This window comes from Pterocles gutturalis, unplaced genomic scaffold (genome assembly GCF_000699245.1).
Source record: "Pterocles gutturalis isolate BGI_N339 unplaced genomic scaffold, ASM69924v1 scaffold19638, whole genome shotgun sequence".
Taxonomy (NCBI): Eukaryota; Metazoa; Chordata; class Aves; order Pterocliformes; family Pteroclidae; genus Pterocles; species Pterocles gutturalis.
The window spans coordinates 9,378-35,040 of record NW_010120941.1 but is presented as its reverse complement, the minus strand read 5'-3'; the positions used below and the strand labels follow the sequence as shown (position 1 = coordinate 35,040).

The 25,663-nt window shown below is 50.5% G+C and overlaps 1 protein-coding gene across 1 annotated transcript in view; it reads right to left on the bottom strand.

The window, feature by feature from the left end:
• Positions 1-10,046: 10,046 nt before the first annotated feature.
• Positions 10,047-25,663, bottom strand: part of LOC104464391 (plexin-A2-like) — a gene marked incomplete at its 5' end in the record, with an annotated part of 24,563 nt that continues 8,946 nt past the window's right edge. Inside the window, 10 exon segments of the mRNA XM_010077082.1 lie at positions 10,047-10,471; positions 11,327-11,477; positions 11,780-11,992; positions 13,570-13,739; positions 14,359-14,549; positions 16,401-16,500; positions 21,170-21,273; positions 21,834-21,993; positions 22,420-22,566; positions 23,352-23,418. Of these exon segments, the coding sequence (XP_010075384.1) occupies positions 10,376-10,471; positions 11,327-11,477; positions 11,780-11,992; positions 13,570-13,739; positions 14,359-14,549; positions 16,401-16,500; positions 21,170-21,273; positions 21,834-21,993; positions 22,420-22,566; positions 23,352-23,418 (1,399 nt within the window).

Sequence of the window (25,663 nt, the reverse complement as noted above, 5' to 3'; positions counted from 1 at the left end):
GCGCTTGATCTATTTGTTTGGTGCATTTGTTCTGTGCTACTAGCCTTGAGCCTCTTCCCTCCTGGGCAGGGTGCTGCCACTCTGACCTGTGCTTGTCAAAGGCTAAAATGCTGTTTGAGCACATATAAAATATGCATGAAGTCTGTGACCTAGTCTATAAACTCCTGTACGGCCTGAGGCGATGCCTTTGTGGGGAGCTCAGAGAGATTGCAGGTTCCCTCTGCAAAAATCAAATGAACGTCAGAATGCTTAAAAACCCACAGAAGAGCAACTCTCCCCTCGAGATCATCCCAACACTTCCTTTTGTGAAAGCTGAATACAGAAAAAAAAGAAAAAAAAAAGAAAGAACTTTTAAGCATTTATATCTTCTCCTCAAAGCTCAGCCTAATTGAGTGCTAACAAAAGAGAAAATGCTTTTCTCCTTTCCGGGCAGCGGCTGGAGCAGAATGCCAACGCGGGCGTGCAGAGCCAGCCAGCTCCGTGCAGCTCCCGGGCCACCCGCTGCCACCTTCGCATGAGGGGTGCGTGTGTCCAGAGCCACCCGGCACCCAGCGGGGACTCGGCTAATGAAGGTATCCGTCCCTGGTGCTTCTGCACTGCCTTTCATCTCAGGCTCTCCAAACGTAATTACCTCTCCCAGCACCTGCAGAAGGGATGGCAGCAGCTCCGCTGGATTTTTCCGAGGGGACGGAGGCAGGCAGGTTGCTCCCATAGCAAGGCAGCAGCAAAGCTGGGAGCGATCCACAGCGGAGGAGAACTCTCTCCACTGCAGGAGTCAGTGGAGGGTATTGATTGTTTGAAACCCCAGGAGGCTGGGGTACCTCCAGCTTTTGTCCATGGAGCTGCAGGTCCTGGCACTGGGCTCTTTGCTTCAGCCAGTAGCCGGGTGTTGGTGGCCCATTGAAGGTGCTGGGGAGGCAGGAGGAGTTAGAGGGGGTCTGCAGCCCCTGAGCAACCCCCCTCCCCTCCCGAAGGGCTGATGCTGCTGGGGATCCAGCTCTGTGCCCTGGGGACAGATGGAAAAAAAAAAAAAAAATTTTTAAGAACAAGATCTATTTCTAAACCCCTAAATATTATTCCTGGTGCTCAGGCCATAGACAAGGCTATTTCCAGGAGCAATAAGGGCGAAATGGCAGTCATAAACTCCAGTAATCACAGGTGAAAAGAACAGCCCCATTCATTAACACCCAGACAAGCTGGTGGAGACATTCTTGGTTATCAAATATTACCATGCAGTTAATTTTTACCTGAGTTGTTTAAGCCTGGCTATCCTCCTTCCCTTAGACACTTTGCCATAGGGCAGCATTGAACATTTGTAATTAGATTCCTTCACTGGAGTTAATGATGAAGTGACAATATTATGCTGTACATCTATTTTATATCGTGTTACGATACTTTCACATTGTTTTGTATACACTTGTCTGCACAAACATATCTATATACTGGAGCAGGTAGAATAGATCTCTACATTAATTATCTACTCTTCATCCCTGTGATGTCAGACCAGCAGCCCCCAGTAGCGACATCAGCACTTCATAGGTCCCAGGAAAACAACTCTGGATCTGGGAGGAGAGGTTTCAGCGTGGCTCTTAGTGATGTGCTCCGTTTTAAGCAATGAAGTGGCCAATCCACACTAGGCTACATTTCCATTACAAACGTGGGAGTTAGACACTTAAATATAACAAGACCACGCGTGCTTATTGGAATAAAAAGCGATAGATTTTGTGGTTATTATTGCAGGTTTAAAATAACTGTCTGATTACATACAATTACATGTCACCCTCTAGCTAAGCATTCAGAGAGGAGAAAAGATGCTGGAATTCAAACCGGTCAGTATTGATGCCACGACTGTATTTGATAATTGGAAGTGTCACCTCCATTAGCTCGCCCTGATAACCAGGCTTGAAAAGGCAGCTCCAGGACGTCCAAAATCCTTCCCACTATTTATGGAGCGATGGCGATTAAGCAACAGGCAATCCCATGTATTCAGGTGGTGAAATAAAAGCTGTCCTGGGGGAGGCAGAGGGCGAGCACAGACAAAGCTAACGTGGGGGAATGGAGACTGAAAGCTGTTTTGCTGCTGTTTCAGAGAGAAAAACCACCCTGGGGCAGTCGGCAGAGCTGATCAACATGGTGACAGCAGCTTTTGCTTTTTGGAGGAGCACTGTCTCAGATCCACAGCCTTACCAGAGTGACATCCAACCCTGAGTTTTCAGTGCTGCCTTCCAAAGGGTGTCTGTGGGCTCTTCACTCTTCTGCATTGGACACGGAAAATGACAGAGGGATCCAAGCCATCTGCATTTTATATAACCTTCACTAAGCACCACTTGACCTTGTCAGTGCTGATAAAGCCCTGTGAAGCGCGCGCCAGATAAAATGTAATTTTTAACTGAGTATACTTATTATATTAAATAGATTAACAAGGTGCAAATGAATACAAATGACCCCATGGTCAATGCTGTCGATTCACGTTGAAATTTCTTTTGCCTTTGCTGAGCTGGAGGAGTCAATAACCTCTCAAAGGTTGTACACGTAGTGGAAAAGCATCCTACCGCCTGCCTCCAGTGTCTCCAGTCCAACGCAGCAGCCACGAGCAGGTCAGCACAGAGATCAGCATCCCTATGAAATACTGGACCCCACTCCTCCAGCCCTTAGGAAAGCTCTGGGAACCTCACTTCAGTTCTTATTTTATTCTTGGTATAAATTTAGACTAACCCAAGGCACAAGTGAAAAAAAAAATCATCTCTTTTTTCCCCTAACTCCACAAATCATGTGAAAATTCACTCGATATTGGGCTGACAGCCCCCAGTTCAGCACGGGGATGGTTACAGGACTGCCAGCATCAGGGCTAAGAGAGCCCGTGGGATCGATCCGAGGTTAAAATGTACTGGTTTGAAGTGGGAGATGGCAGGATGTAGCTCAACTGCATTCCTAAGGTTCATGTCAAGCTCTGCTCTCAATTTGAGGAAAATAAGATAAAATGAACGTGCCTGAGGAGCAGAGCTGCGCTGACATGATGTATTTGCATTAGGTTCAGACAGGAGCAGCCCCCCCATCACCCCATTAGCGCTGCACTAAAACAAGCAGCCTCCGTGTCAAGCGTCTGCACAAAAACCACATCTTGGGGCAGCGCTGAACTCCCCGCTGTGATCCAGCGTGCCGTGCCTTCCCCTTCTGGGTTAGATTTCTCCTCTTTAGTACCTAATTTAGAACGAAAAAACCCTGAGATCCTACAGGAAAAGCAGCAAGACCTCTTGTTCCACATCCCTGTGTTTCTTTTTTAATGCTTCCTTAAGGGTCTCCATTTTTCTGTCACTTATCATCATCCAGAGTAATTTTGGGCTGTTAGAGAAAGTTCATCGCTGTAATTGCGACCATATTGGCCATTAAAGTTGACAGACAGCTGCTGAAGAAGTCGCTCGCTGATTCCCACGACTCCGCAGATGCCTCTCGGCGTTCGCTAAAATGTGAGCTTGAATTTCTGAAATGGAAGCAAACGCATTTTACCGTAAGGATTGAATAATTCCAAGGAGTGGAAAACACGAAGAACTCATCCAGGCCTTTTATTTGTAAACAGCGTTTGCTGCTCCTGCCCTAACGAGAGGGGAAGAGCCGTTCCCTCCCGCCCACGTGCCCTCGGCAAGCATCAGTGTCCTGCAGAGACAGCTCAGTCCTCGGCCCCTTTTTCTGAGATGATGAACTAGAACATCTCAGGGGACATTTTGGAGCTTGAGGCCATTTAGCAAGGATGCTCAACCGCTGCACTGACAGCTCTCCAGGAGCAGAGAGGCCAGCAAGGACAGCAACAGCCTCGCAGGTCACCGTGCAGCAGCATCACTCCATCCCTTGGAGCCTCCCTGCATCCACTGCCTTCTGCTCTTCAGTCATTACTGGAAAAATTTTCCCTGCTGCAAAGGTAGAAGTTGCTTTCACAAAGGCTGGAAGCCAGGGGCAAGCCCAGACCCCCAGCCAGCCCAGCTGCACCCCTTTCGCTGGACAGGGGTTATTTCCAGATTTCCAGTTACCCGTTTATTGCTGGTGCGGTGCTGGTGTGATATTTCCCACCAGTATACTCCGCTTATCCAATGAATGCCACAAGCCACGTGTTAGAAAACAAAGACCCACTCAGGAGGGCTTTTTTAACCAGTAAACTTTATTTATATATAACAACAGTACAAAGTGAGTCCTTGGCTTGCAAAATAGGAGTGTTTCATATTTACAATAGGTACACAATAATATATTAGAATAATAACAAAACCCCCTTTTTTTTTTCCTTGGAACATTTTTAAATACTTAAACTTTCTTACATTTTTTTTCCACAACACTTGTAAAAACAACAAAAAAACAGACAATCATCTTAAAAAAAAAAATATTATACAGAACTCCAGTGTGTCAAGTATAACGGGGAGGGGAGGAGCCGGAGAAGGGGAAGGTGGAATGGGTACGGATACACATGGATTCATTCCTCCTGCCAATACACAAATCCCCTAAAGCTGGCACGTGGTTATTTTAAGGAAGGGGGCAGAAGAAATCAGAATCTGTTCCATGGCTGATATCTCTACATTCTGTGACATTTTTGGGGACTCCAGAAATTTTAGTACCTGTACATTCCCTTCCCCTTGCTGCTTTCCACTGTAACAGCCCCAAGGTGCCATTAACATAGGAACACTCATCAGTAAGAGGAGGATGTTTTACTGCAGTATCTTCTGAAGCTATGAGATAACGTGGCAAAATCAGCTCATCAGCTCTTTTACTTTCCGCCGGCTCCTCTTGCAGGTGCATCTTTCTGCTGTCCGGTCGGTGAGATGCACACACCTGATGGAGAAGCTGTTGCATAAACTTCCAAGCTCATTTGAAACAGAGGTATTAAAAATCTCAAAGGAAAGGCCATACGGGAGATTTCATATTTCATTTGGCAGCCCCAGGAGGCCCAGAGAGTTTGGGGTATTGTCCATGCGATCGGACGGACCCTGCAGATCATCTGAGCATGTTCTTACGTGCTGCAGGAATGTCTATTTGTTCAGTATTATATTTCACTTTTACAAAGAAAGGAGAGGAATGGGTAACACGGGGGCAAACAGGGATCTGAAACAACAAGCACACAGACACCGCCGTGCTCACAGCGCGGCCAAAACACCTTCAGCTGCGGCGCGACCGAGCAGCAGCGTCGGCGCCGACACGCAGGCGAGCTGCTCTTCCAGCAAGGGAGCGGTCAGTCTCTGCTGTCCCGTGCTGCCCCACTGCCTTTGCCTCCCATCTCCCACCCCTGGGCTGCAGGGCACGTACCGGGGACACAGCGCTTTCTGCTGCACGCGTGCCTGCGGGGAAGTCGGGAAGGCAACAGGTACCGCCTGCAGCTGGGACACCAGCCCCACTGCCATGCCTTGCCCAGACCAGGACCACCACCCCAAGATGGGGAATTTTCACGGTGAACAGAGGCTTTGCACAAAGCCTTCCACGTGGCGAAAATCGGTTTGAAGACTCCCATCCTCCTCCCCTTCAAAACTCATCTGACCAACCTACATGGAAACTGCACATTCAGGGTTGCTCAGCGGATCCCAAATGGCACCTCCGTCACAGCGCACACTGGCATCTTTCCATCCGATTATTTCCCCACCAAATGTCTAATTAAAGAAAAAAAAAGCATCCTGTCCACACGAGTGCTGGGTGGCCTCGTAGCTGTCACCGGCACCTTGCCTTTGGCCTCCAACCCACTGGTTTTGGTGGCCCTGGGAGGAGGCTGGGGTGATGCAGGAGTCTGCACCGAAGACACATTCACTGACCAGACGGGACGGCTCACCTAGCTCTACCTAGAACGCAACTATATACAACATCGCAGCTCCCTGCGTTATTGGCTTGCGGTTTACGGTACAGATGCAATTCTGGAATAGGATGGCTGAAGCTCTGTGGCATTTTAATGCATCTTTGATGTCAGTTATTTATCCTTCTCTGAACATTTTTTTTTCTCTCCAGGGTACAGTCACTCGTGAGCTTTCCCTGATGTCCCAGCTTATTCAAGTCAGCCTATTTTAGTTTCATTCAGTTTGGCGAGCAGAGTCCCCACCACAGGTGAGCTCTGGCAGCACTGTAAACTGGATGGAGAAGCGCCAGCGACAGGCAAGGATGTGGCTGGGCTCCTGCCAGGGAACCGGCTCAAGGCACAGGCTGGGACAGTGCCGCGAGCATCACTGGGACCGTGCCGGGACTCTGCCCTTTGCCACCCTGCTGCCCTGGGGACAAGGTGAGGCAGCGTGCAGGCTGGTGCTCCTCATCCCTGCTGGCTGCTTGGGACTTCTGGAAATAAGACTGTGTTTGCAGGTTGTGCCCACTGGAGGAGGGAAGTGCTCTGACCCTTTCCATGCAGACTGAAACCACTCACACTGAGGTGCTCGGAGCCAGCAGCGTTCAGGAACGCAACGCCAGAGCTTTAAGTCTTCTTGCTTTTGTCCTCCACGTGCCCACCCACATTGTTTCCTACATTGTGACATTTTTGGTGAAGTCCAGTTGAAGGTAGGAGAGAGAACGCGTGTGGGGATGGGCCGTTAGGATTTTAAGACCGTGTGTTGAAGGCACTGCTGTGATGAAGGTCTCTGTTGCATCGTGTCGAGCGGCTGCACTTGCCATCCCCACTGTGTCCCAGCACCGAGACCCTGCGGGAAGGCACCGCCGTCTGGCACGGCCACATCCAGCCTCCTTTGGGGATAATCCTCTGCCTGGGATGCTGCCCAGGAGCCACGAGGCCGTGGCAGGGGTTTGTTTCCCAGCACTGCTTCCCGTGGTGGATCTTCACGCAGCTGCAGACTGGTCCATGCCGGATCCCACTGGGGCTCCAGCACTTTGGCCGTGCTGATCTCTCCCGCCTCCCTTTAAACAGAAATTCATCCTTTATGGCAAAGTGTGGACCACTTCACGTCCACGTCCTTTGAACTTTGGTGGGCTGCAGTGTTGTGGCTCTCCACAGCAGGGCTCGCGTGGAGACAAGCTTGCCGGCAAGTTACACTCTTATAGATGGTTTTTTAATAAAGGCTTTCAAGGTGGAGAAGCATTTGATTAGCACCTTGCTCCCCCTTGGAGTGGGTGCTTTGATAGCTCATGAGCAGAAGATCAAATGGAATTATTTAAGCAGTGACACCAGGCAGAGAGATTCCGGAAAATGACGTCTCCCACTTTGATGTCGAAATACCTGAAATGAAGCGAACTGGAGAATCAAAACACCAACCGGCCTTGCAGGAGGAAGGGGGCAATGAGAGGGATGTGAAATCGTTTCATCTAAGGCAAAGTCAATGCCCCCTCCCATCCAAACCTCAAGTCCAGTTTGCTGCAAGAGTGAACAAAATGCCAGTTCGAGATCTGAGCCTTCATCTTCCCAAAGGAGTAACGGAAAAGTTGGATGCAAACAGGGCAATAGATCACAAGCTTTGCCCCAAGGGGATATGTTGCTTCATTCCACATAATTGCCTGTAAAGATCCATAATTAATGTCAACCACCATAAGCAGACGCTTGGCAGATTATTTATGGGCTGCCCCTTCCAGCCAGCACCGTGCCGTTCCCTGCACCATCCTCCCAACGCCTGCTCAGCCGATGGAAGAAGAGATGGTTCTGCTGCTCCCCTCGGAAGTCAGTCAAAAGTCTGAAAGCTTACCGGTTTGCAAAGTGCTCCTGCTGCTTTCCCTTTCCTCCTCTGCTCAAATTCCTCCCCCAGCACAGAAAAAAACCCTCAGTTATCCCCTTCCCTCCTCAGTGCTCTCCTGTATTCATGGAATACAGACCCCGTGTTCAGCCAGCTGGGACATGTTGGATTCTTTCAATCCTTGCTCACAAACCAATCCCTCTGGGCTTTGCAATTCTTTCTCTTTTTCCCTCCCATCATTGCCTTCCAGGATAATCCCAGTTTATGGGCCCTTTCCCAGGGAAGAGGCTTCTCAAACAGACGTGAAGAAAAGAGAACCACAAGGGCTGCAGGGCAAGCAGACGTTCACCAGCACCACAGCGATGAACAGCCAGGTCTTTGCTCTGGGCAGTATTCATATTTTGTGAATCTTACAGAAATAACTGTTCAGACTAATATTTGGAAGTGCTTGGAAACTGTTCAGAGGGCTTTCTTTGGGTTTCAGAGTACCGTTAAAAATTCAGTGAATGATTGGAATATGAATACTCAGAACAACAACCAGGACTAGAACACAGAGCTGGAAATCACTCACCGGAGGAACAGAAACCAGCAAAAAATGAGAGCTGGAGGATTTCAAACCCTGACACCCCACAATCCCTTATCACGCCCCAGCAAAGAGCACGGCAGGTTATCGGCTGCAATGACGGCTCCTTCACCCCTTGAACAGGGCACCTGGCCATTTGCACATTTTCTGTCTCTACAATCAGCTTCACTGTGCAGGAGAACCCTGGGAAGGGATGGCAGACAGTACGTCTGTTTCTGCGGGCTCTCTCCAGATCTTGGTAAATCCGAGCCCTCCGGTTACAAAGCTCAGGCTGTTGTAAATGTCAAGAACTTATTGCACGAGGTTGATCATTAGCATTTTCTTCCCGAGTATTAACAGGGCCCAGAGAAACTCACACAAGTGGATTACCACCAGAAAGCGGACTTGGCATGGCTTTTACTGAAGGGTCATTAAACCAACAAGTTTCCTGAGTATCTCTGCTCGCTTCTCCCCTCCCCTGCTGCTGGCTCCCCTTGGGACCGTGTCTGGAGCCCAAAAGCCGGCAGCTCTCCCAGGGCACGGGGAGGCCACGGAGACCCTCCCAGGCTCCTCTGGGCAGGAACAGCAGAGGAGGGGGATGGATATGAACATGGATTTTCCTTCGACACACACCAGCTACAAACTAAGGTCCCAGCCTGGCACGGCACTGCCCAGCCGGGGCTGAGCCGATGCCAGGAGCTATTTTGCTACCGGTGCCGAGCTCCTGCAGTCAATCCTTGTACTTCCATCAGACCTCATCACCCTGTCCTCCCCACTGCAGCCTGCACCAATATCAATATTTATAACAGAGAGAAATATTTACAGCGTTCCTTCCCCTCCTGGCACTCTACAAAGGGACACACATACGCTTTGGTGTCTTTGAAAGAAATCACACTGACAAACATTTGCCTGTCGCTGGCCACAAGAACACGTGCCGTCGGGGCCAGCGAGGAACCGAATATCACAACATGACGCCGAGACAGAGACAAGACAGCAGCACTAGCTGGCCCGTGGAGTGCTGGTTAAGGTTTTCCCTTGCCTACAGCAAAGATTTCTTTCCCCTCCCCAGTGGAAATACAAATCCCGTGCCCGACCCCGCAAATGCTGGCAGGGAACCTCCAAGGGAGCCTGCGCCCATCAGCTCTGCAAGTCAAACACAACAGCAATAAATAGCTCCTCTCGCGACGTCGAGTCTGTTCAAGTATCGCTCACTGTAAACATTGGGGGCTTGGTGGGGTTTACTGCAAGAAATCAGAGGCGACTGCCAGATACCACCAGCAACACACAGCCGAGGGGGTTCCACCCCAGCTCCGGACGCTTCTGCTCGAATGGTACCTGCAGAAACCAGCAACGTGGGCGGGGAAAGGGGAAAGCATTTAAAATCAGACCTTTCCTCATTCAACAGTAAATGGGATTTAAAAAAAATAGATATATATTGACACTATATAAATACATTGATAAAGCTGGATTTCAAGACAGGCTGGATGATCTGATGGTTTTGCAGTTTGGGTAAAGTTCCTTCTAGTGCCTCTAAGTTACTCAGCCACTGAACTATTTTCTGGCTAAACTGCTATATTACTTGTGTAAAAAGGTGTGGTGCAAACTTGTGCTCATATTTGTTATAAGATCCCAAAAAGAAGATGATTTCGGTTTTCCAGACTTCCCAACTGGCGTACGAGTCCGTTTGCAGAGTGTCTGAGCCGCGTCCCCGGGAGGCTCTCGAGGACAGGATTCAGAGCTGAACCTTGCTGCCAGGATTATCTCTGTGGCCTCTGTGGTTTTTGCACTATTTATTTTTTTTTCTTTCCTTTTTTTTTTTTTTTTTTAAAAACCTTTAAATAAAGTTTTATTTTCTAATATACATCAAACAATTTTCATGCAAAGCAGCAGTCATGTAGACATCCAGACTTTCCAGGTTCCTTCTTTCCATGTATGCTTGAAAAAATGATCCCTCTTGATTTGACTTGGATTGAGATGCTTTGTCTTTTACTCTTCCTGCCTTTTCAGACCAGATCCTAGATGGTGTTGAGCACAGTCAGTCCTGGGGCCAGTCTCTGCTCCCTCCAGAAGAGCCTTGGTATTTCGATGTGTCCAGCACCTTTCCTGCTTGTTCTCCCTCTGAATTCCCGAGAGTCCATGCGATCCTCTGCCCTTTGCCGTCCGTGAGCACCGCCGCCTTTCTTCAGCTCTCGAAAGACATGGCACCAATGAGTTGCTCTACTTTGTACGCCAGCCGCTGCCTACGCGCCTGCTCATCCTGCTCCAGAGCCCCAATGAGCTGGTACAGAAAAAATAAAAAGGGAGACAAAAATAAAAGAAAAAGTCAGTTTGTGAGAGGGGGTGGTAGAAGTGGGTGGGCAGCAAGATGTGAGCAACTCGAAACGTGGATGTGCGAAACTTAAATAGCGGATGGCAAAGCAAGGCGACGAGCGCTTCGCCGTGCCGCGGCCGTGCTCGTTGAGTTGTTGGACCGCTCGGTGCATGGTACCTGCACACCACGATCGCTCCTCCTCGTGTACCGTGCACTACACATTCCTTGTCTCATTTAGCACGGAAGTTATGAGATTTTTAAAACCCTAATAGGAAAGTAGCTGTGGCATTGTATCACAAACGCATACATGCAATTAAATGACAAATCTCTTCCTTTTAATGGATGTAATTGCAAAATAGGTTCTTCTTACACTGCAATGAAGGGGTGGAACAGATGGCGAGAACTTGGTTTCAAGTGATGCGTTCATTAAAGGAGCTCCCGCTGCCAGGGATTCTTTGCAAACAGGAGTCTGCATCGCTGCAACATGGGATTTGTACCGCGCTGTTCCCAAAAGACAGGGATGTATCTGGGGAGCTTCCCTGGGTCACCATGATTTCCTGCTGCATTTAGGAGTGGACTGCACTGGGCGGATACCAAGGCTGAGGAACACAGTTGCTCCCACGATATTTTAGATCCCAGTCCTCCTGGGAAGCACGGCCAGAACCCGAACCAATTTGTGCACGCACAGAACAGCGCGGGGCAGGGTGGTGCAAGCCACGGCGGGGCTGCAGCAAGGACAAGGAGGAGGAAGGAGCCCTGGGCAGCAGTGAGGGGGATCACTGCCCGACCCACCACCCCTGCGCCCACCCTGGGGACACCCACCTCTTCGCTGTACTTGCTGACGTAGGAGTAGATCTCGTTGAGCGCGCTGAGCATGTTGAACTCGGCGGAGTGCAGGCGCGACTGCTCCGCGAGGTAGGCGTTCATGTCCTGGTCGCTGATGGCGGGGAGCTTGGCGATGTCGGCGTAATACCTGCGGGAAGGAAGAGCCGAGGGGAACCATGAGAAACACAAAATGCCCCTCTTCTCCTTGGGATTTAAACTAGGCTCTGCAGGGAAAAGGAGATCATTTTGCTTTATGCTTACACCTAGCAAAATCAAATCCTGGTCTGTAAGAAGCTGAAAATAAAAGCAGTGATGCTCGGGGTGCTGAGCTGTGCTACCAGCTCGCTGCAAGAGCCACGCTGCTGCATCGATGGCCACCGAGAGCAAAGCTGCCCGGTGCAGGAGGTTGGGGCAGGGCCAGCCCCGCGCCCCACATGCCGCCCCGCTCACCTCTCCACCCAGCTCTTGTAGCTGGGGATGTCCTTGGCGTACAGCAGCTTGTTGGAGGGGGAATCCTTGCCCAGGCGATGCTCTGAGGTGGAGCAGGAATCCATGAAGGTCTGAGCCACAACCGAGAGGCAGGCGTCCGTGATGCTACCCTTGTGGATATCGAACACGAACTGGGGGTTTTTGATGACGTTCACCCAGAATCGCAGAGGGAGGCTGCAGGGAAATCAAGAAATGAAATTAAATGTGAAGACAAAGGCTAGGAAAGGATGTTTGCTGCGGCTTGTGCTCCCAAGCAGAATACAAATGGTGGGAAGCAGCAAAAAATCTGAACAGGATCTGGGCCAGATCCATCAAACACCAGTTAGCCCAGTCCTTCCCAGACTGCTTGTGATGGGTCCTGCTATACCTGGGCTGGACACTGCTGCTGCGTGTGCCCCAGGAGCTGCTCCGGGGTCTGATCCTGCCCAGGACAGAGGAGGGAATGGGGTGGGCAGCAAGCGCCAAGGGCAGGCTGGCTGTGCCAGGGCAGAGCGGAGCCACGATCGGTGGCACCGGGTGAGCAGCTCCGTGAGGAGCCCATTAAACCACGTTCGTTAGCGTGAGGGTCTGCAGCACAGGGCTGAGCCGGGGGAAGGGGGCGGCCGACCACTCCACGGTCCATCGTCTGTGAGCGGTGCAGCAGCATCAGAGGCTTTGTCCCCAGATCCCGAGGCCTTTGCAATCAAAGGGGAATTATTATTCCTTTTTTCTTCGGCTGTATGGCAGGATCAAAAAACCAGCTGCTGCTTTCTATTACCTTTCAAGTCTCAGCTCTCTCTGTCTCTCCAGCTAGCTGCACCGAAGGCTTCAGCCTTAACCCTTGCTGCGCTGCACACGACCAGCTCAGCCACGTCCCCGTCAGTGCCAGCTCCCCTCACCCCCCATCACCCCACTTCTCTTCCATGCCCCCGTCTGCTTTGACCGGCTCCGGTGGCATATGCCTTCTCCCATCTCCCCACCAAAATCCCCTTTCTGGGAAGGTGGCAGCTGCCCAGAGCGCTCAGCAGAGCTGTTAGGTCAGAGCCCAAATTTTCGCCCTCCTCCTGAGCCCCCTGTGCCCTGGGGCAGGAGGCAGGACCAGGGCTCGTGTGGTCCGGTGGCTCTGGCAGAACTAACTCCGCTGCTCAGCGCTTTGTTACTGCTTTAAGAAGTCTCATCGTGTGATTCTAGAGTTTTGATCCTAATAACTCCTTCTTTTAAGGCTTTCAGTAAATTGTTTTTCACTTCCCACAGCCTTAGTGGGAACCCAGCTTTTGCAGCTGTGATGATTAGCTTTCCAAACCACGAGGGACGTGGGGGGAAAACACAAAGTCTTCAGGGAGCAACCATTTCTTGTGCTTTTTTCCTTCCTTGCAGAGGTAAATTTCTGACCCACGGAGCTTTTAATCCTGAAATAACAGTGGAGGCAGAGCTGTGAGAGATCCCATCGTTCGGAGGAGGCTGAACGTGGCTGGAGCCCGTGTTGGTGGCAGGGGGGGGGGGGCCCTGCCCCCCCCATTCCAGCTGCTGCCCAAAACCACGGGGAAGGTGCAGCCGCTCGCTGAGCTCCCCGCTCCCAGCCTGTGACGGTATTCAAGCCACACGGCTGAAAAGCATTAGCATGGCTTCGTGGTACATCTCATGGAGCTATAGGACTTTGCTCCAGCCTTCCCAAAGCTCGTCCCTATCTCTTGTTTTTCCCCAGGACACAAGTAATTGCTCAATGCTCAGCTCTGTCCCCCCCTTCCACCACCCTCCTCCCCCGTTCTTACCAATTGCTCTTCCACGTGTGCCTCACGTCCGTGTCGTGGATGCCGTGCTTATCCGCCTGCTCATCCAAGAAATCGAACATGTACTTGATGGCCAGCGGGAGCGCGCTGCCGCGGTGCACGGTGCTGAACAGTGTCTCAAACAAGTCGTCCACGAATTTCTGCAGCGTGCCCTGATGGGAGCAGTGACCGAGAAGGTGACGGGAGGGATGGGCACACGCTCGGTTAAGCCGCGGCGGCAGGAGGGGATGGCAGATGGTGCTGCCAGCTCTGCCCGGCCCTGCACAGTGCTGCACGGACCCCCCAGGAATCGGCACGGTCGGGGTCCCCCCGAATGCTGACTGTGCTGGGGGGGGACCCAGGGGAAGGCTCCAGCCTGCAGCTCCTCACAGCTCCACTCACGCTTTATTTCTAACCTGAAACAATTTCTTTTGCCTTCAAAAGCAAATCTACGTTATTTACAGTGATGAACACACGGTAAAAGGCAGGAAAACTCTGGCCAAGGAAACCAATTAAAGATTTACAGGCACTGCTGCGTCTCTCCAACTCTTTGGGTTTTAACACTGCGCAGAAGAATGAAGTATTGCAGCAATCACCTTGCAGCATGAACAAACCTGGGCTGTGTTTCTGTCGCTGCTCCAGCAGCCACCCAACCCCAGGGGCGTAGGAAAGCCTGGCAGGGTCTGTCCCCACATGCTCAGCATCCCTAGGGACTGCACAGGACCCCCGGCAAGTGCATCGAGATCGACCTCCCTCTGCATTTCCCACACGAATTTTGTGCGTGGCAGTTACCTTTGTAGCTAGCAGCCTGGTCAGGTAGATCTCAGACACCATCTTGCTGCCCCGGTCTCCTTCCTTCTGGTCTCCGTGATCGTGGTTTTTGACCAAGTGCCAGACCTTGACGCCGCTCTCCAGGTCGGGGGTGATCATGGGGGCCCGGGAGCGCAGGCTGTCGGGGCTGCCGGTGTAGCGGAACGTGGAGTCTGAAGGACAGCAAGAGAAGTTGGTCACGCTCAAAGCAAACCCCTTTTTCATCTCCCTGTCTCTTTTCAGTGATGCTGTCATGCTTGCTCGTGCCAAAATCATCTGTATAGGCTTTTTAATGGGGCAATGGAATGTCATAGCACCCAGGCACCAGCAAAACTTGGTGTTTGCCAAAGATACCAGGCAAACAGCAGGTTGCCCAGAGAAGCTGTGGATGCCCCATCCCTGGAGGGGTTCAAGGCCAGGCTGGATGAGGCTTTGAGCAACCTGGGCTGGTGGGAGGTGTCCCTGCCCATGGCAGGGGGGTGGCACTGGATGGGCTTTAAGGTCCCTCCCAACCCAAACCATCCTGTGATTCTGTGATATTCAACTTCCCAAAGAACGTGCCTCCCTGGATCCCATCAATGGCATCTCCAAGCCAAAACCTGGGGCTGAGCAGTGTGGTGTTGGGTTTTTTCCTTTCACTTCTTTGTTCTCTGGGAACTCGTGCATTTTTCTCAAGTTTAGCCTCCAATTCGCTGCTCAGCCTCCTCATCGAGAGGAAGGGGATCAATCGTAAATCAGCCGAGGGAAAATATGCAAGTCATTACCAAACCAGCTAGATTTTCATCCCCGATTAAGGCTTAGAGAAATGAGCACTCCAACTGATATAATTAAGGAGACAGACAGGGGGACAGCTAGGGAAGCATCCAGTAATTCTATTTTTGAACATAGCTCTGTGCTGATATATAATGGGGGGAGTAAATAAGTATCTCATTTAAATTCTGTCTGCACAATTAGAAGTATTTATCTTAACGTGAGCGATGATGCCTCATATTGGTAGTTTGCAAAAGCTTTTCCATCTGACACAGATCAATGAGGACTCAGGCTGTGCGACCCAGCCTCCGTTTTTCCATCACCTGAAGCGTGGGAATTGCTGGGCACTTGGGTGGGTTACACCTTGCTGGGAGAAATGCCTTTTCTCCTGGCTTTTGCCTAAAGACTCTCCTGCAGACAGCTCCTCAGAAACCTTGCTCAAGGAAAAAACAACATTATTTTGGGAGCTATAAACAAGAGAAGGAGAGGGGTTTGTCAGGAGCCCTCTCGTTTGTAAAACACTCTGTAAAGTGAAAGATAATGAAAGATGAGCGCACCAGAGATTTTGCCACTCCTGCCTTTTATGGAAGTATATTATTACGATTATTGTGGATTTAGTGCTATAACCGCACACCTGGCACCTCGCAGGCTCATTTCCTCAGGCTGCAGCGCCCTCAGGGACCCTCTGCAAAGTGCTGAGCCCTGCTGTTATGCAAATGCTGAATTCCCAGGTGTGCACAGCCGAGCACGCCAAGTTCAGATTGCTGTTCCCCACTTTTGACCCATTAGCTGACAATTCAGGATCCTCCACTTAGAGAAGAAACAGAGGAAGGATTCTGGCTTTTCTTTCGTGCAGCCCTGCTTACGTGCAAGGGACATAAAGCTGCGTTCCTGCAGCGGGAACCCCCGAACGCTCCGCAGCATCCATCCCCTCTGAGCCAAAAACCTTTCCCTGGGCTTTTCCAAGACCCACATTTCCAAAGGCTGCTCATGTGCTTGGCCCTTTCCCTCCTCTCAGCTTCTCCAGTCCTTTTGCTGCTCTGCTCATAGACAGAAAAGCCCTTGCAAAAAAAAAAAAAAAAAAAAAAACTGCCAAAAACATTTGTTCTCACGTAATAGACAAAAAACCCTTTGAAAAAAAAAAAAAAAAAAAAAAAGCTGCCAAAGACATTTTTTCTGTCTGGCACATGACATTTTGGACGATGTGGTGTGGTGCTTTGGGGGAAGTGCCGCCCAACACGCCATCGTGTCCCTGCACTTAACCCTGCCCCTACCGTATCTGCTGATAGACGTCCGGGATATACTGGCAGAGGCAGGGATGTTGTAGGAGGAGGTCTGCTTGGGCACCAGAGCCACAACGGAGCGGTCCGAGACCTGGGGAGGCAAAGGAAGAGATGAAAAAAATCAGCGAGATCCATCATCCACACTGTGATCACCGGCTGCACATCCAGAAACACCCGGGGCACCCAGCCCATGGGCACAGCATGGGGGTCCCGAGGGCACAGGGGGAGACCCCGCTGGGCAGCCCGCACAGAGATGCTCCGGGTCTGGCTGAGCTCTGCATGTAGCAGCAAGGGACTGAAGGCAAGAAGTGATAAATCAAAAGATGTATTAAAGATGGTTTTGGTCGTTCTGATTTAAGATTGCACTTTATCCACTAAAAATGAGAATCTCAAGAATTGTTGTGATCCAATTAAAGTAACAATGCAGAGGGAATAAAACAGCTATAATAACGTTATGGACCATAAAACATTCCTATTAAACCATTTTTTATTTTAGCAATTTTTACGAACTTTAAAAGTTTAATTTACAGCTGAGCAAGTCGTACAGCCATCTTTCAGGGTATTAAATTGTCAGTCCCTCTCCTGCACCACAGAAAGAATTAAATGCTGGGAAGTCAAACTATAAATGAACATTAGCGCTAACAAGATTTTGTTACAGCAGATTTTAGTAGCCATGTTTAATTTTATCCTCCCTATAAATCTAGTAGTCACTGGAAGTTTTTTAACTTATTTCCCTTAATTAAAAATCTGCAGGTTCCCAGGGAACGGGCCTGAGTGTCTTTTAGTTTCGAGCCGGTGGCCCGTGGTGCAGCACGGCGATGGAGCTGAGAGTGGAGCTGCTGCATCCTGCCAGCTGATGGACCCTCCAGGGCCCAGCCAACAAATCACTGAGAGGAGCTGTACAAAAGAAATGCCTCTTCAGGCCGGAGAAACCGCTTCTGGGACTAAGTCCTCCGTTAGCTGCCAGGAGTCCTGCAAGGTTTTGCTCCCCAGCATCCCCCCCCCGCCACCAGCAGAAGGGCAGTTTGTACACCAGGTGACCTGAACACAATGATCGCCGCTGCCTCGTGTTCCTCCGAGGCTCTGGGTTCTGTTCAGATGAAAGGTTTCATATAAATGCGAGTTATTATTATTGCTAGTGATAGGGGAAATAATAACCACTCGTGTTTCACCGTCCAAAAGTGAGGTATTTCAAAGCAAAAGACCTCAAACACCTCTGTTATTTCCTCTTCTGCTCCTGCCTCACTTCATCCCATTTATTAAGTCAACGGAAGGAACAACCAGTGGTGATGTTCTTTTCTCGGGCTGTCATTAGCTGCCACTTTGGTTCAACCTCGCCGGGGAGAAGCCGGAGCGTGCCAGCAGCCCAGGGTGCTCCCCGGCCGCCGTGCCGGGCTCTGCCTCCCCCAGGGCTGTGGTTAGCTGGGAGAGAGGCATTAAAAATTCCACACGCACACACAGAGCACTCTCACTCTCTAAATTTTGGGTTGAATGGTTCTTGGCAGATGAAAAATACCAGCGTGCAAATTAGCATCAGATGTAACACGTGTTTGTTTCCCATCTCGCTCTGCTGCTGCCACGCTCCCATAAAACCCCGGAGACGCCTGCGAAGCCGCCTGGCTGTTTTACAGCTTGATACATATTCCCATTCTTCTACGAGCTGCAAATGTGCTGCACAGAACACCTTAAAGGAAAGAAAAATAACAGCTGGAGCAGGGGCAGCCCAGATGTGGCTGCATTTGCGTGGGGCAGCGAGGATGCCACGAGGATGCTGCAAGGATGCAGTGAGGATGCTGCAAGGATGCAGCGAGGTTGCCATGAGGATGCAGCAAGGATGCCATGAAGATGCTGCGAGGATGCAGCAAAGATGCCAGCCCATGGCCACACCACCCGCAGCTCCCAGATCTCATTTTCCACACAAATCTTCCCTCTCTGCTTCTCATTTTTCATTTAAAATAGTCTTCTAGTCTCTGGGCCCTTCCAGGCTTGCGCTGGCTGACAGGTATCCGTGCTCTGCTGCCTCGGAGTTAACCCTGCATGGGCCACTGGAAATCATTTGATGTTAAAATCCGTGTTTCATTTTTCTTAAGTAAAGCCATGCGGGGTGAGACTCTCCCATGGAGTTTAATAGGTATAAAAGCACAAGGATACTACACAAATGTAACACAATTCCTTCAACTCACTTTAAAAGCTCCAGAGAATTTAACAAAGAATTAAACCTATTTAACCCACACATCTATTTCTATAAATGAAGAAATAAGCAGCAGGCCTACAGTTCCCTATATAATTCTATAAAGTGGTTCAAAAATATTACAGAAAGATGAATATTTCTTTTTAAATCCAATCTGCCTTTTGTGTGTGCAGGCTTCCCGGGAAAAATCCATTCTGTCGGTTGATGCAGATATAGATTGTATTTTTATCATCCTAAACATGTAGAAAACAAACGTAAGAGTGTCAAAACCCAGCAGCCAAGTGTGGAGCTGAGAAACTCTTGGAATTAAATACCTGTGGTCAGCAGAGCATCCCCAGCCCACCCCAGAGCCCCGCGAGCAGGAGGCTGCTCTGGTCCCCAGCAGGAGCTCGAGCCGCAGGGAGCGGGGCTGGGGAGCAAACGGACCCCAGGATTTGGAGCAGGGGCAATGCTGAGAGGACCAGGTGGGTTCTGGTCCTTGCTCCAGTGCTTACTCCCAGGTGACGCTGCCTCTCCAGAATACTACAAACCGCCTGGTGTTAGTGGATGGAAACATGGGCTGTGCATCTCCAACCACTGTGCGCAAACCCAGAGATCGCTTTGCTTTCAGATCTGCAGATAAAAGCAGATGGCATCTGACCAAGGATAAAGACAAGACAGCTCTGAACAAAAGATGGAGAGAGTTTTCCAGAGCTGGCTTGTAGTTTTTCTAGAAATTTAGAAATCATCCTCACTAGTCCTCCAGAAGCTGGAAAAATCTACATTTCATTTTTATGGCTTGTACCACACCTGTATTATATGTAACACCCCCTGATAAAATGGGGAGACAGGAGTGCTTGGAACTCCAATGACTGTGTACCCTCTTCCAAGCTGTGCCTTTGCCCACGTATTTGTTTTACTGTGCAGTCTTGGAGCATCTGTATTTTTGATACCTAGTAAAAACATTTATTACTCAGAAAAAAAACCTGGTAGGAATATATATTAAAAAAAAAAAAAAAAGCTGTTAGTTGTTGGCAAAAGCCCTGCCTTGATAAGATTTCTGTTGCAGAGCAGAGCACTTGGCTTCTTTACGGCTGAAGCAGCTCGGGCCAGAGCTCGGAGAGACACAGGCAGTGGCTACCTGGTTAGATGTTTGGCAGCAAACTTGTACTTTACTCCAGAGCAGAACTGACATTCAAATGGCAGGAATAGCTGCAGCATCTTGAGTGCTGCAAGGATTTTGTTTGTTTTAAGGGTAAACTTGTGGCTTGGGTTTTCCCACAGGCACTGAAACGAAAGTGCTGCCTCCCCTCACACCCATCAGACAAACACAGCTTTCGCTTGCGACTTCCTGAAGATGACTTTTAAAGATCAAGGCATAATAAAGTCTCGCTGCTTCCCTGCATGTTGGTTAATCCCTTGCAACCATCGGGTAAAACAGATTTTAGGAACAATGGAATCCGTCTGCACAACACCTATGACATTTTATGGTAATCTGTGCTTAAACCCTTCGGGCTGCTGGGGAAAGTTGACCCTGGAGGTGGTTTTTACATGCACTTTGCATATTGATGCCATTCTCTCTGCCTCACTCCTTGATTATATGGCTCCTGTCAACACTGGCTCACGTTCAACTTACACAGCAGGAGCCACGCTGACGGACTGAGATGGTGTATGAACAGGGAAAGATGCCAGATTAAATACTAAACACTTCTGCGTGGGTAGTGATGGACAGGAGTAGGTTACAGGTCCCAATCTGTGCGGTTATCCCCTGCTGCTGACAGGCTTTGAGTAAAAGCCTTGGATTCTCTCTAACCAAACCTTCCTCGGCTCTGTCTTTACCTCTCTTGCCACCTTTCGCACACCGTGAGAAGCTCTTGCTCACAGACGCATGCCGACCCAGGGCAGCCGGGGCTGGGGCACACAAGCTGCAGAAGCTAAGGATGGAGCAATTTCTTGGGTCACCTTGCCCACCCTGGCTGATGCACAATAGAGCATCTCCACTGTCTAGCTTCGTTTCATATGACTTTAGTGGCAAAGCTCGCATTACTTGGCTTGGAAGACTTTTTTTTTTGTATTTGTCCCGTTTCCCTGCTTCACTCCTTCTTGCACGATGCTCAAGAGTCAACATGTAGGAAGATCATGAGTACCAGGGATGAGCTGCCACTGCAGCCCACTGCTTTGGATCAGAACATCCGAACACGTGGCATTTTCAAAGCTTTGGAGGAAGGCAGAGACTCTTCTTCCTCCCCTGCTGCACTCCTGGTTGTCTCAGAGCCCCCCGTGCCATCCCTCCCCAGCCCCGCGTCTGCAGCAGTGACAGCTCAGCCCTCTCCTCTGCTCCCTCCATCTCACCGGCACGGCTGCAGGTTTTAATTTAGCCAATTTTCAACTCTGCTGGTTTCTTTAAGATCCATGTCAAGGTTGCTTTCCCATCTAAGGCATAAGCACACCGAACCCTTCTGGTTTGTCACACAAACGTCACCTCCCTGCCTGCCTTGGTAGGTGAGATACTTGGGAATTCAATTCCTGCTTTTCTTTTCTTCCCTCCTGGCAGCTTTCTGGGAGCCGTCTGCTGGGGCTGCTTTCTTACCTGATAATGCATCAAGGTGTTCAAACGCTTCCAATCTCCTTCGATCTTGGTGGTGATGTCTTCATCCTGCAGGACCACCCGAGCTATCCGGCCCTGCCGCCACTCTGCAGCAGAGGAAAAACCAGGCAGACAGCACGCTCAGAGAGGGAACAGGCACCAACCACCGCTCTCCCCTTCTGCCCCAAGTAATTCCTGGAGAGATGGGCTTGTGGAAAAGCCCAGCTCCCAGGAAGGGCAACCCAGAGAACTGTAAATTCTGCTTTTAGATCTTACAAGGAAGGTCACACTGATGGTTCTCTTGCAGCAAAGCACAGCATCCTGATTCCCAGGCGGAGGGCTCTGCAGTGTTTGGCTAAATGAAGCTGCGGGACCTTCCCAGCACCTCTGTCCCCCCAGCTCTAGTAAGATACACAACCCTGAGGAGCAGCTTTGCTCAGCAGAGTGAAGGAGGCTTCGGGAATCATTTGCTCTGTGGTGAACGGAGAATTAGCTGATCCCACAGAACTCAAAACCTACCTGCCAGGAGCAGCATCCCTGCTTTCTAGGGGCAGAAATGTCTGTGCCGTTGTGCAGCCTGAGCTCTAGGTTTTTCTCTGCACAACCCACGGAGAATCACTGACAACCCCTCCGATCTCCCCCCTCCTCTGGGGCAGGAGGCTCCTACCCAAGTCCATGTCCACAGCTCTGGGTCTTTGAGAATACGGGACGTTTTTGTACACTGCATCGAGGATCTTCTCTTTGACTTGGGTGATGGTATCACAGTTCAGCACCTTCACAGGGATCTCTGGGCTGTTCTCGTTATCCGGGTTCACACAGTTTAGGATCTGGAAGGGAAGGAGAACCACACCATGCTCCAAAGGGCTTTGGACAAGGAGAACTGGAACCACATCTGTCACAACAACCCGACCGCATCCCTATTTGCATCATTGCTCCTGCATCTAGCACATCTTTACAACAACTATTAAGCCAGGAGGCCTGGATACCCACTTTTATTTGCTAGAGGGGAGGCAGTGCCCAATGCACTGGGAGAGAAAACCCTCTGCTCAAACCCTGCCTTGCAAAACCTCAGCTCAGGCTGCTTGTACCTGCAAATTTGGGACAGACCCGGCTGGGGCATGGGTCTGGCAGCATGAGGCTTTACTGCGCTGGCAACATACTTCATGGCCATGTCCTAGTCACCAGCCTGAAGGTGGGAACAGCTCGTGCCCAAGGGGGGAGGACTGAAACCGGCTTCCAGTGCGCTCACTCACCAGGGTCTTGTACTCGATCTGCTGCCGGATCAGCTTGTCCTCACTGAGGGAGTAACGGGCTTCTCCCGTGATGGCATCGATGGGACCTTTCTCCATCTGCTGCTTGATGGCACAGTAGAGCATGAAGAGCGGCTCTCCAGCGCATTCCTACACGAGACAGACAGCAAAGCTAACACCGAGGTGAAGGCGCGGATCCTCCAGGACAACTGGCCTGTGGACAGGTTTTGCACATGATCCATTTCAGCAGAGGCACGGTCCCGCTGACTCAATCCTTAGCACATGTGCAACCCAGGCTCGGCCCCCAGCAGCTCCTGCAGAGGACAGCCAAAACCACGAGCTCCATGGCTACGTTGTTTTTGGCTTGGGAAACCTCTACTGATTCTATATGGCTGTAAAAAAAGGAACCGGAGATCTTGATTTCATTGTTGGCTCCCATGAAGCAAATTCTGTGGGGCTTCCAAAACCAAAAATAAAGTTAAAAAACATGTAAACCCAGGCACAGAGATGTGAGAATTGCCCCTAAGTACTGAAGCGGTGCAAGGACTCGGGGGGGCCAGCTTGGAGTGCTCTGGAGAATACGGCTGGGTGAAACAAGGCAAAACCAAAGCCAGAGAAAGTTAAACTGAAGAGTGGAAAACCTCCCAAAGAAAGTCTCTGAACAGTGCTCAAGGGAAGCAACAGAAGCTCCGTTAATTGGGAATTACAGCAGGTTGGCCAGGGTGGAGCACAAGGCTGAGCACGGAGCTCAGCTCAGCTCATGTCACAGCAGAACCAGGTGCAGGCATCTCCGAGCAAACCTCCGCTTCCCTGCCTTGCTGCTACACCTTTTGCCTTGGAGTCTGACTGAATTCAGGGCTTCACACCCAGATTCACCCCCGGGACGGCTGATGGGTGGGACAGCGCAGCAGGGGCTCAGCTCCATCCCTCCTTACCTTGAGGAACTTGTGCAGGAGGAAGGCAAACCAATTCGTCAGCATCTTCTCAGCCACCGACTCGGTCCTAGGGAAGCCAGGAGGACACGAACATCACATACAAAACCAAACCAGGCATCAGAGGTCCCAAATGTCCCCAGGTGGCACCACTTGGCTGCACCCCAGCACAGCTCCGGTGATGCTCAGAACAGGAGCAGGCGGGCAGCAGGATGCGGGCAGCATCATCCCCCCACCCAGCCACAGCAGCTCGCCCAGCTGACAGCCCGTCACAGCCCTGATGGGGCTGGTGACAGGGAGCCTGGTGACACTCGGCTCCTTGCACGTGGTGCAAATTACAGCCTGGCGCAGTAAATCACTGGGATTTGCAGCAGCTCCTGGCAATCAGGGACAGCAGAGTGACAATGGCAGGGAAATTGCAGCTTTCTCCCCAGTCCCACCCAGCGTCCTCTCCCCACATTGTCCCCAAGATTATCTCTAATTTAAATACAATGGCTCCTAATGATAGTTTTTAACGCTGGCTCTGCAGGACCAGGACACTCTCCTTAAAGCACCACGATCCCTTTTCCCTGGGACAGGGACAGGGTGGCTGTGCTGGTGGCAGGGCTGCCAGCTCTGCTCCTGGTGCCACTCCTGCCGACGGCCTTTTCCACCATGGTGCCACCAACACACCCAGGAGATGCCACGGCAATGCCCCCACCCGTGTCCTGCCCTGGAGCGAGTCACCATCCCGCTCCAAACCCATTTTCCCTGTTCTCCCCATCTGCTCTGCTGCCTTGAATTAGGGACTGCCTCTTGGTATGTATTTATACAGCATCTCACAAGTTCGAAAACTGGCACTTAATGAAAAACATGCACTATAGGAGCAACAGGGTTTGATCCCAAAGTGAAGCAGATGAAGTATAACCGAGAGCCCCAGATTTCAGCAAACAAAACCTGACGCCAATCAGCAAACGGACCCGGGGTCACGTTATCCATCATCTCTTGGGATCGCAACATCTGCCAGGAATTTGTGAAAATGTCTGCAGATCCCCAAAGAATTTCAGCCTGAATTGATTAACTGCCTAAAAATTCATCCTACAAACTGACACACACATTGTTCTCCGGTTTAAAACACTTCAGTCATCCAATTACAGAGAAGCACCAGCACACTGCTGGGCCAGCGAGCCACGGAAAATGGAGAGTCAGTGATACAAACCACAGAATAGGTGAAAAACTCAGAAAACAATACATTCAGGACTTCAGGGTGAGTATTAATTTAATAAACTATTTTGTTAACAGAATATTAAGTTAGGAACTGGCAAGCATCCTGACTAGCCCTACCAGTGAAGTGATGCTGCGTCCCGTTGGCTGCTCATGGCCTGACACCGTAAAAATAGCTGAAATATGGAGTGACAGAGAAGCTGGGCTTATGGTGTGGGAGAAGGGTATCGCACACTCGTGTGTGCAGCCGCTCCCTTTATCAGAAATACAGGATCAGCTGAATGGAACAGCAAAAAGAAACACCTTGGAGCATCTCTGTCAGATCCTATTGCTCTTTTCCTTCCAGCACTGAATCTCACTCTCATCAAGACACAGCCCGATGCTGTGAGATGTCTGCAGTGCATCAGTCCTGGGGACAGCCAACAATCGAGTTACTCATCAGAGTTACTCATCACTCCCCATGGGGCTGACGGTTCTTTCTCTCTGCGGCGTGGGCAGGGGTCCACAGGGCCACAGCAAGAGCTGCTGGGGGCTTGGTGCTGCCCCTCGATAGGCATCGCTCTCAGCCGTCGCTGGGCTGGGATCTAAACACTGCCTCAAAAATAAAAAATCAGCTCCTGAAGATTAACGTGGCACGGGAGAATCCCTAGACTTGGAGAAATCCCTTCTCATACTGACCACATAGCAAGGGCAAAGCACGATCCAGAGATGATTTCCAAAGGAGTCTGACGCCAGCAACCAGCGCCTTGGCTGCTCCTCCAGCTTTCTGAGGCACCGGGAATAAACGAAAAACTAAACAAAAAGAGCTGAGAGAACCCAAAAAATAAATATGTATTTTATTAATTTTCCCTGCTCTATCTAGGTCTCCAAACTGCAATGTGCTGTGCTCTGTGCCAGGAACCAGAGCAGTTATTTGATTTAATGTCAACCTTTTTCCTGCCTCCCGTGAGGGGCAGCTGCGGAAGAAAGGGAGAGGGGAAAACGAGGAAGAAAGAGAGAAAGAACTGAGTGACAATTATCAACTGCTGCCACAAGAGAGCTCAAAAAGCCCCAAGTGCAGAAAGATGACTGAAAGAGCATCATCTCTGCTGCTCCAGACCCGGTGCCTCCTC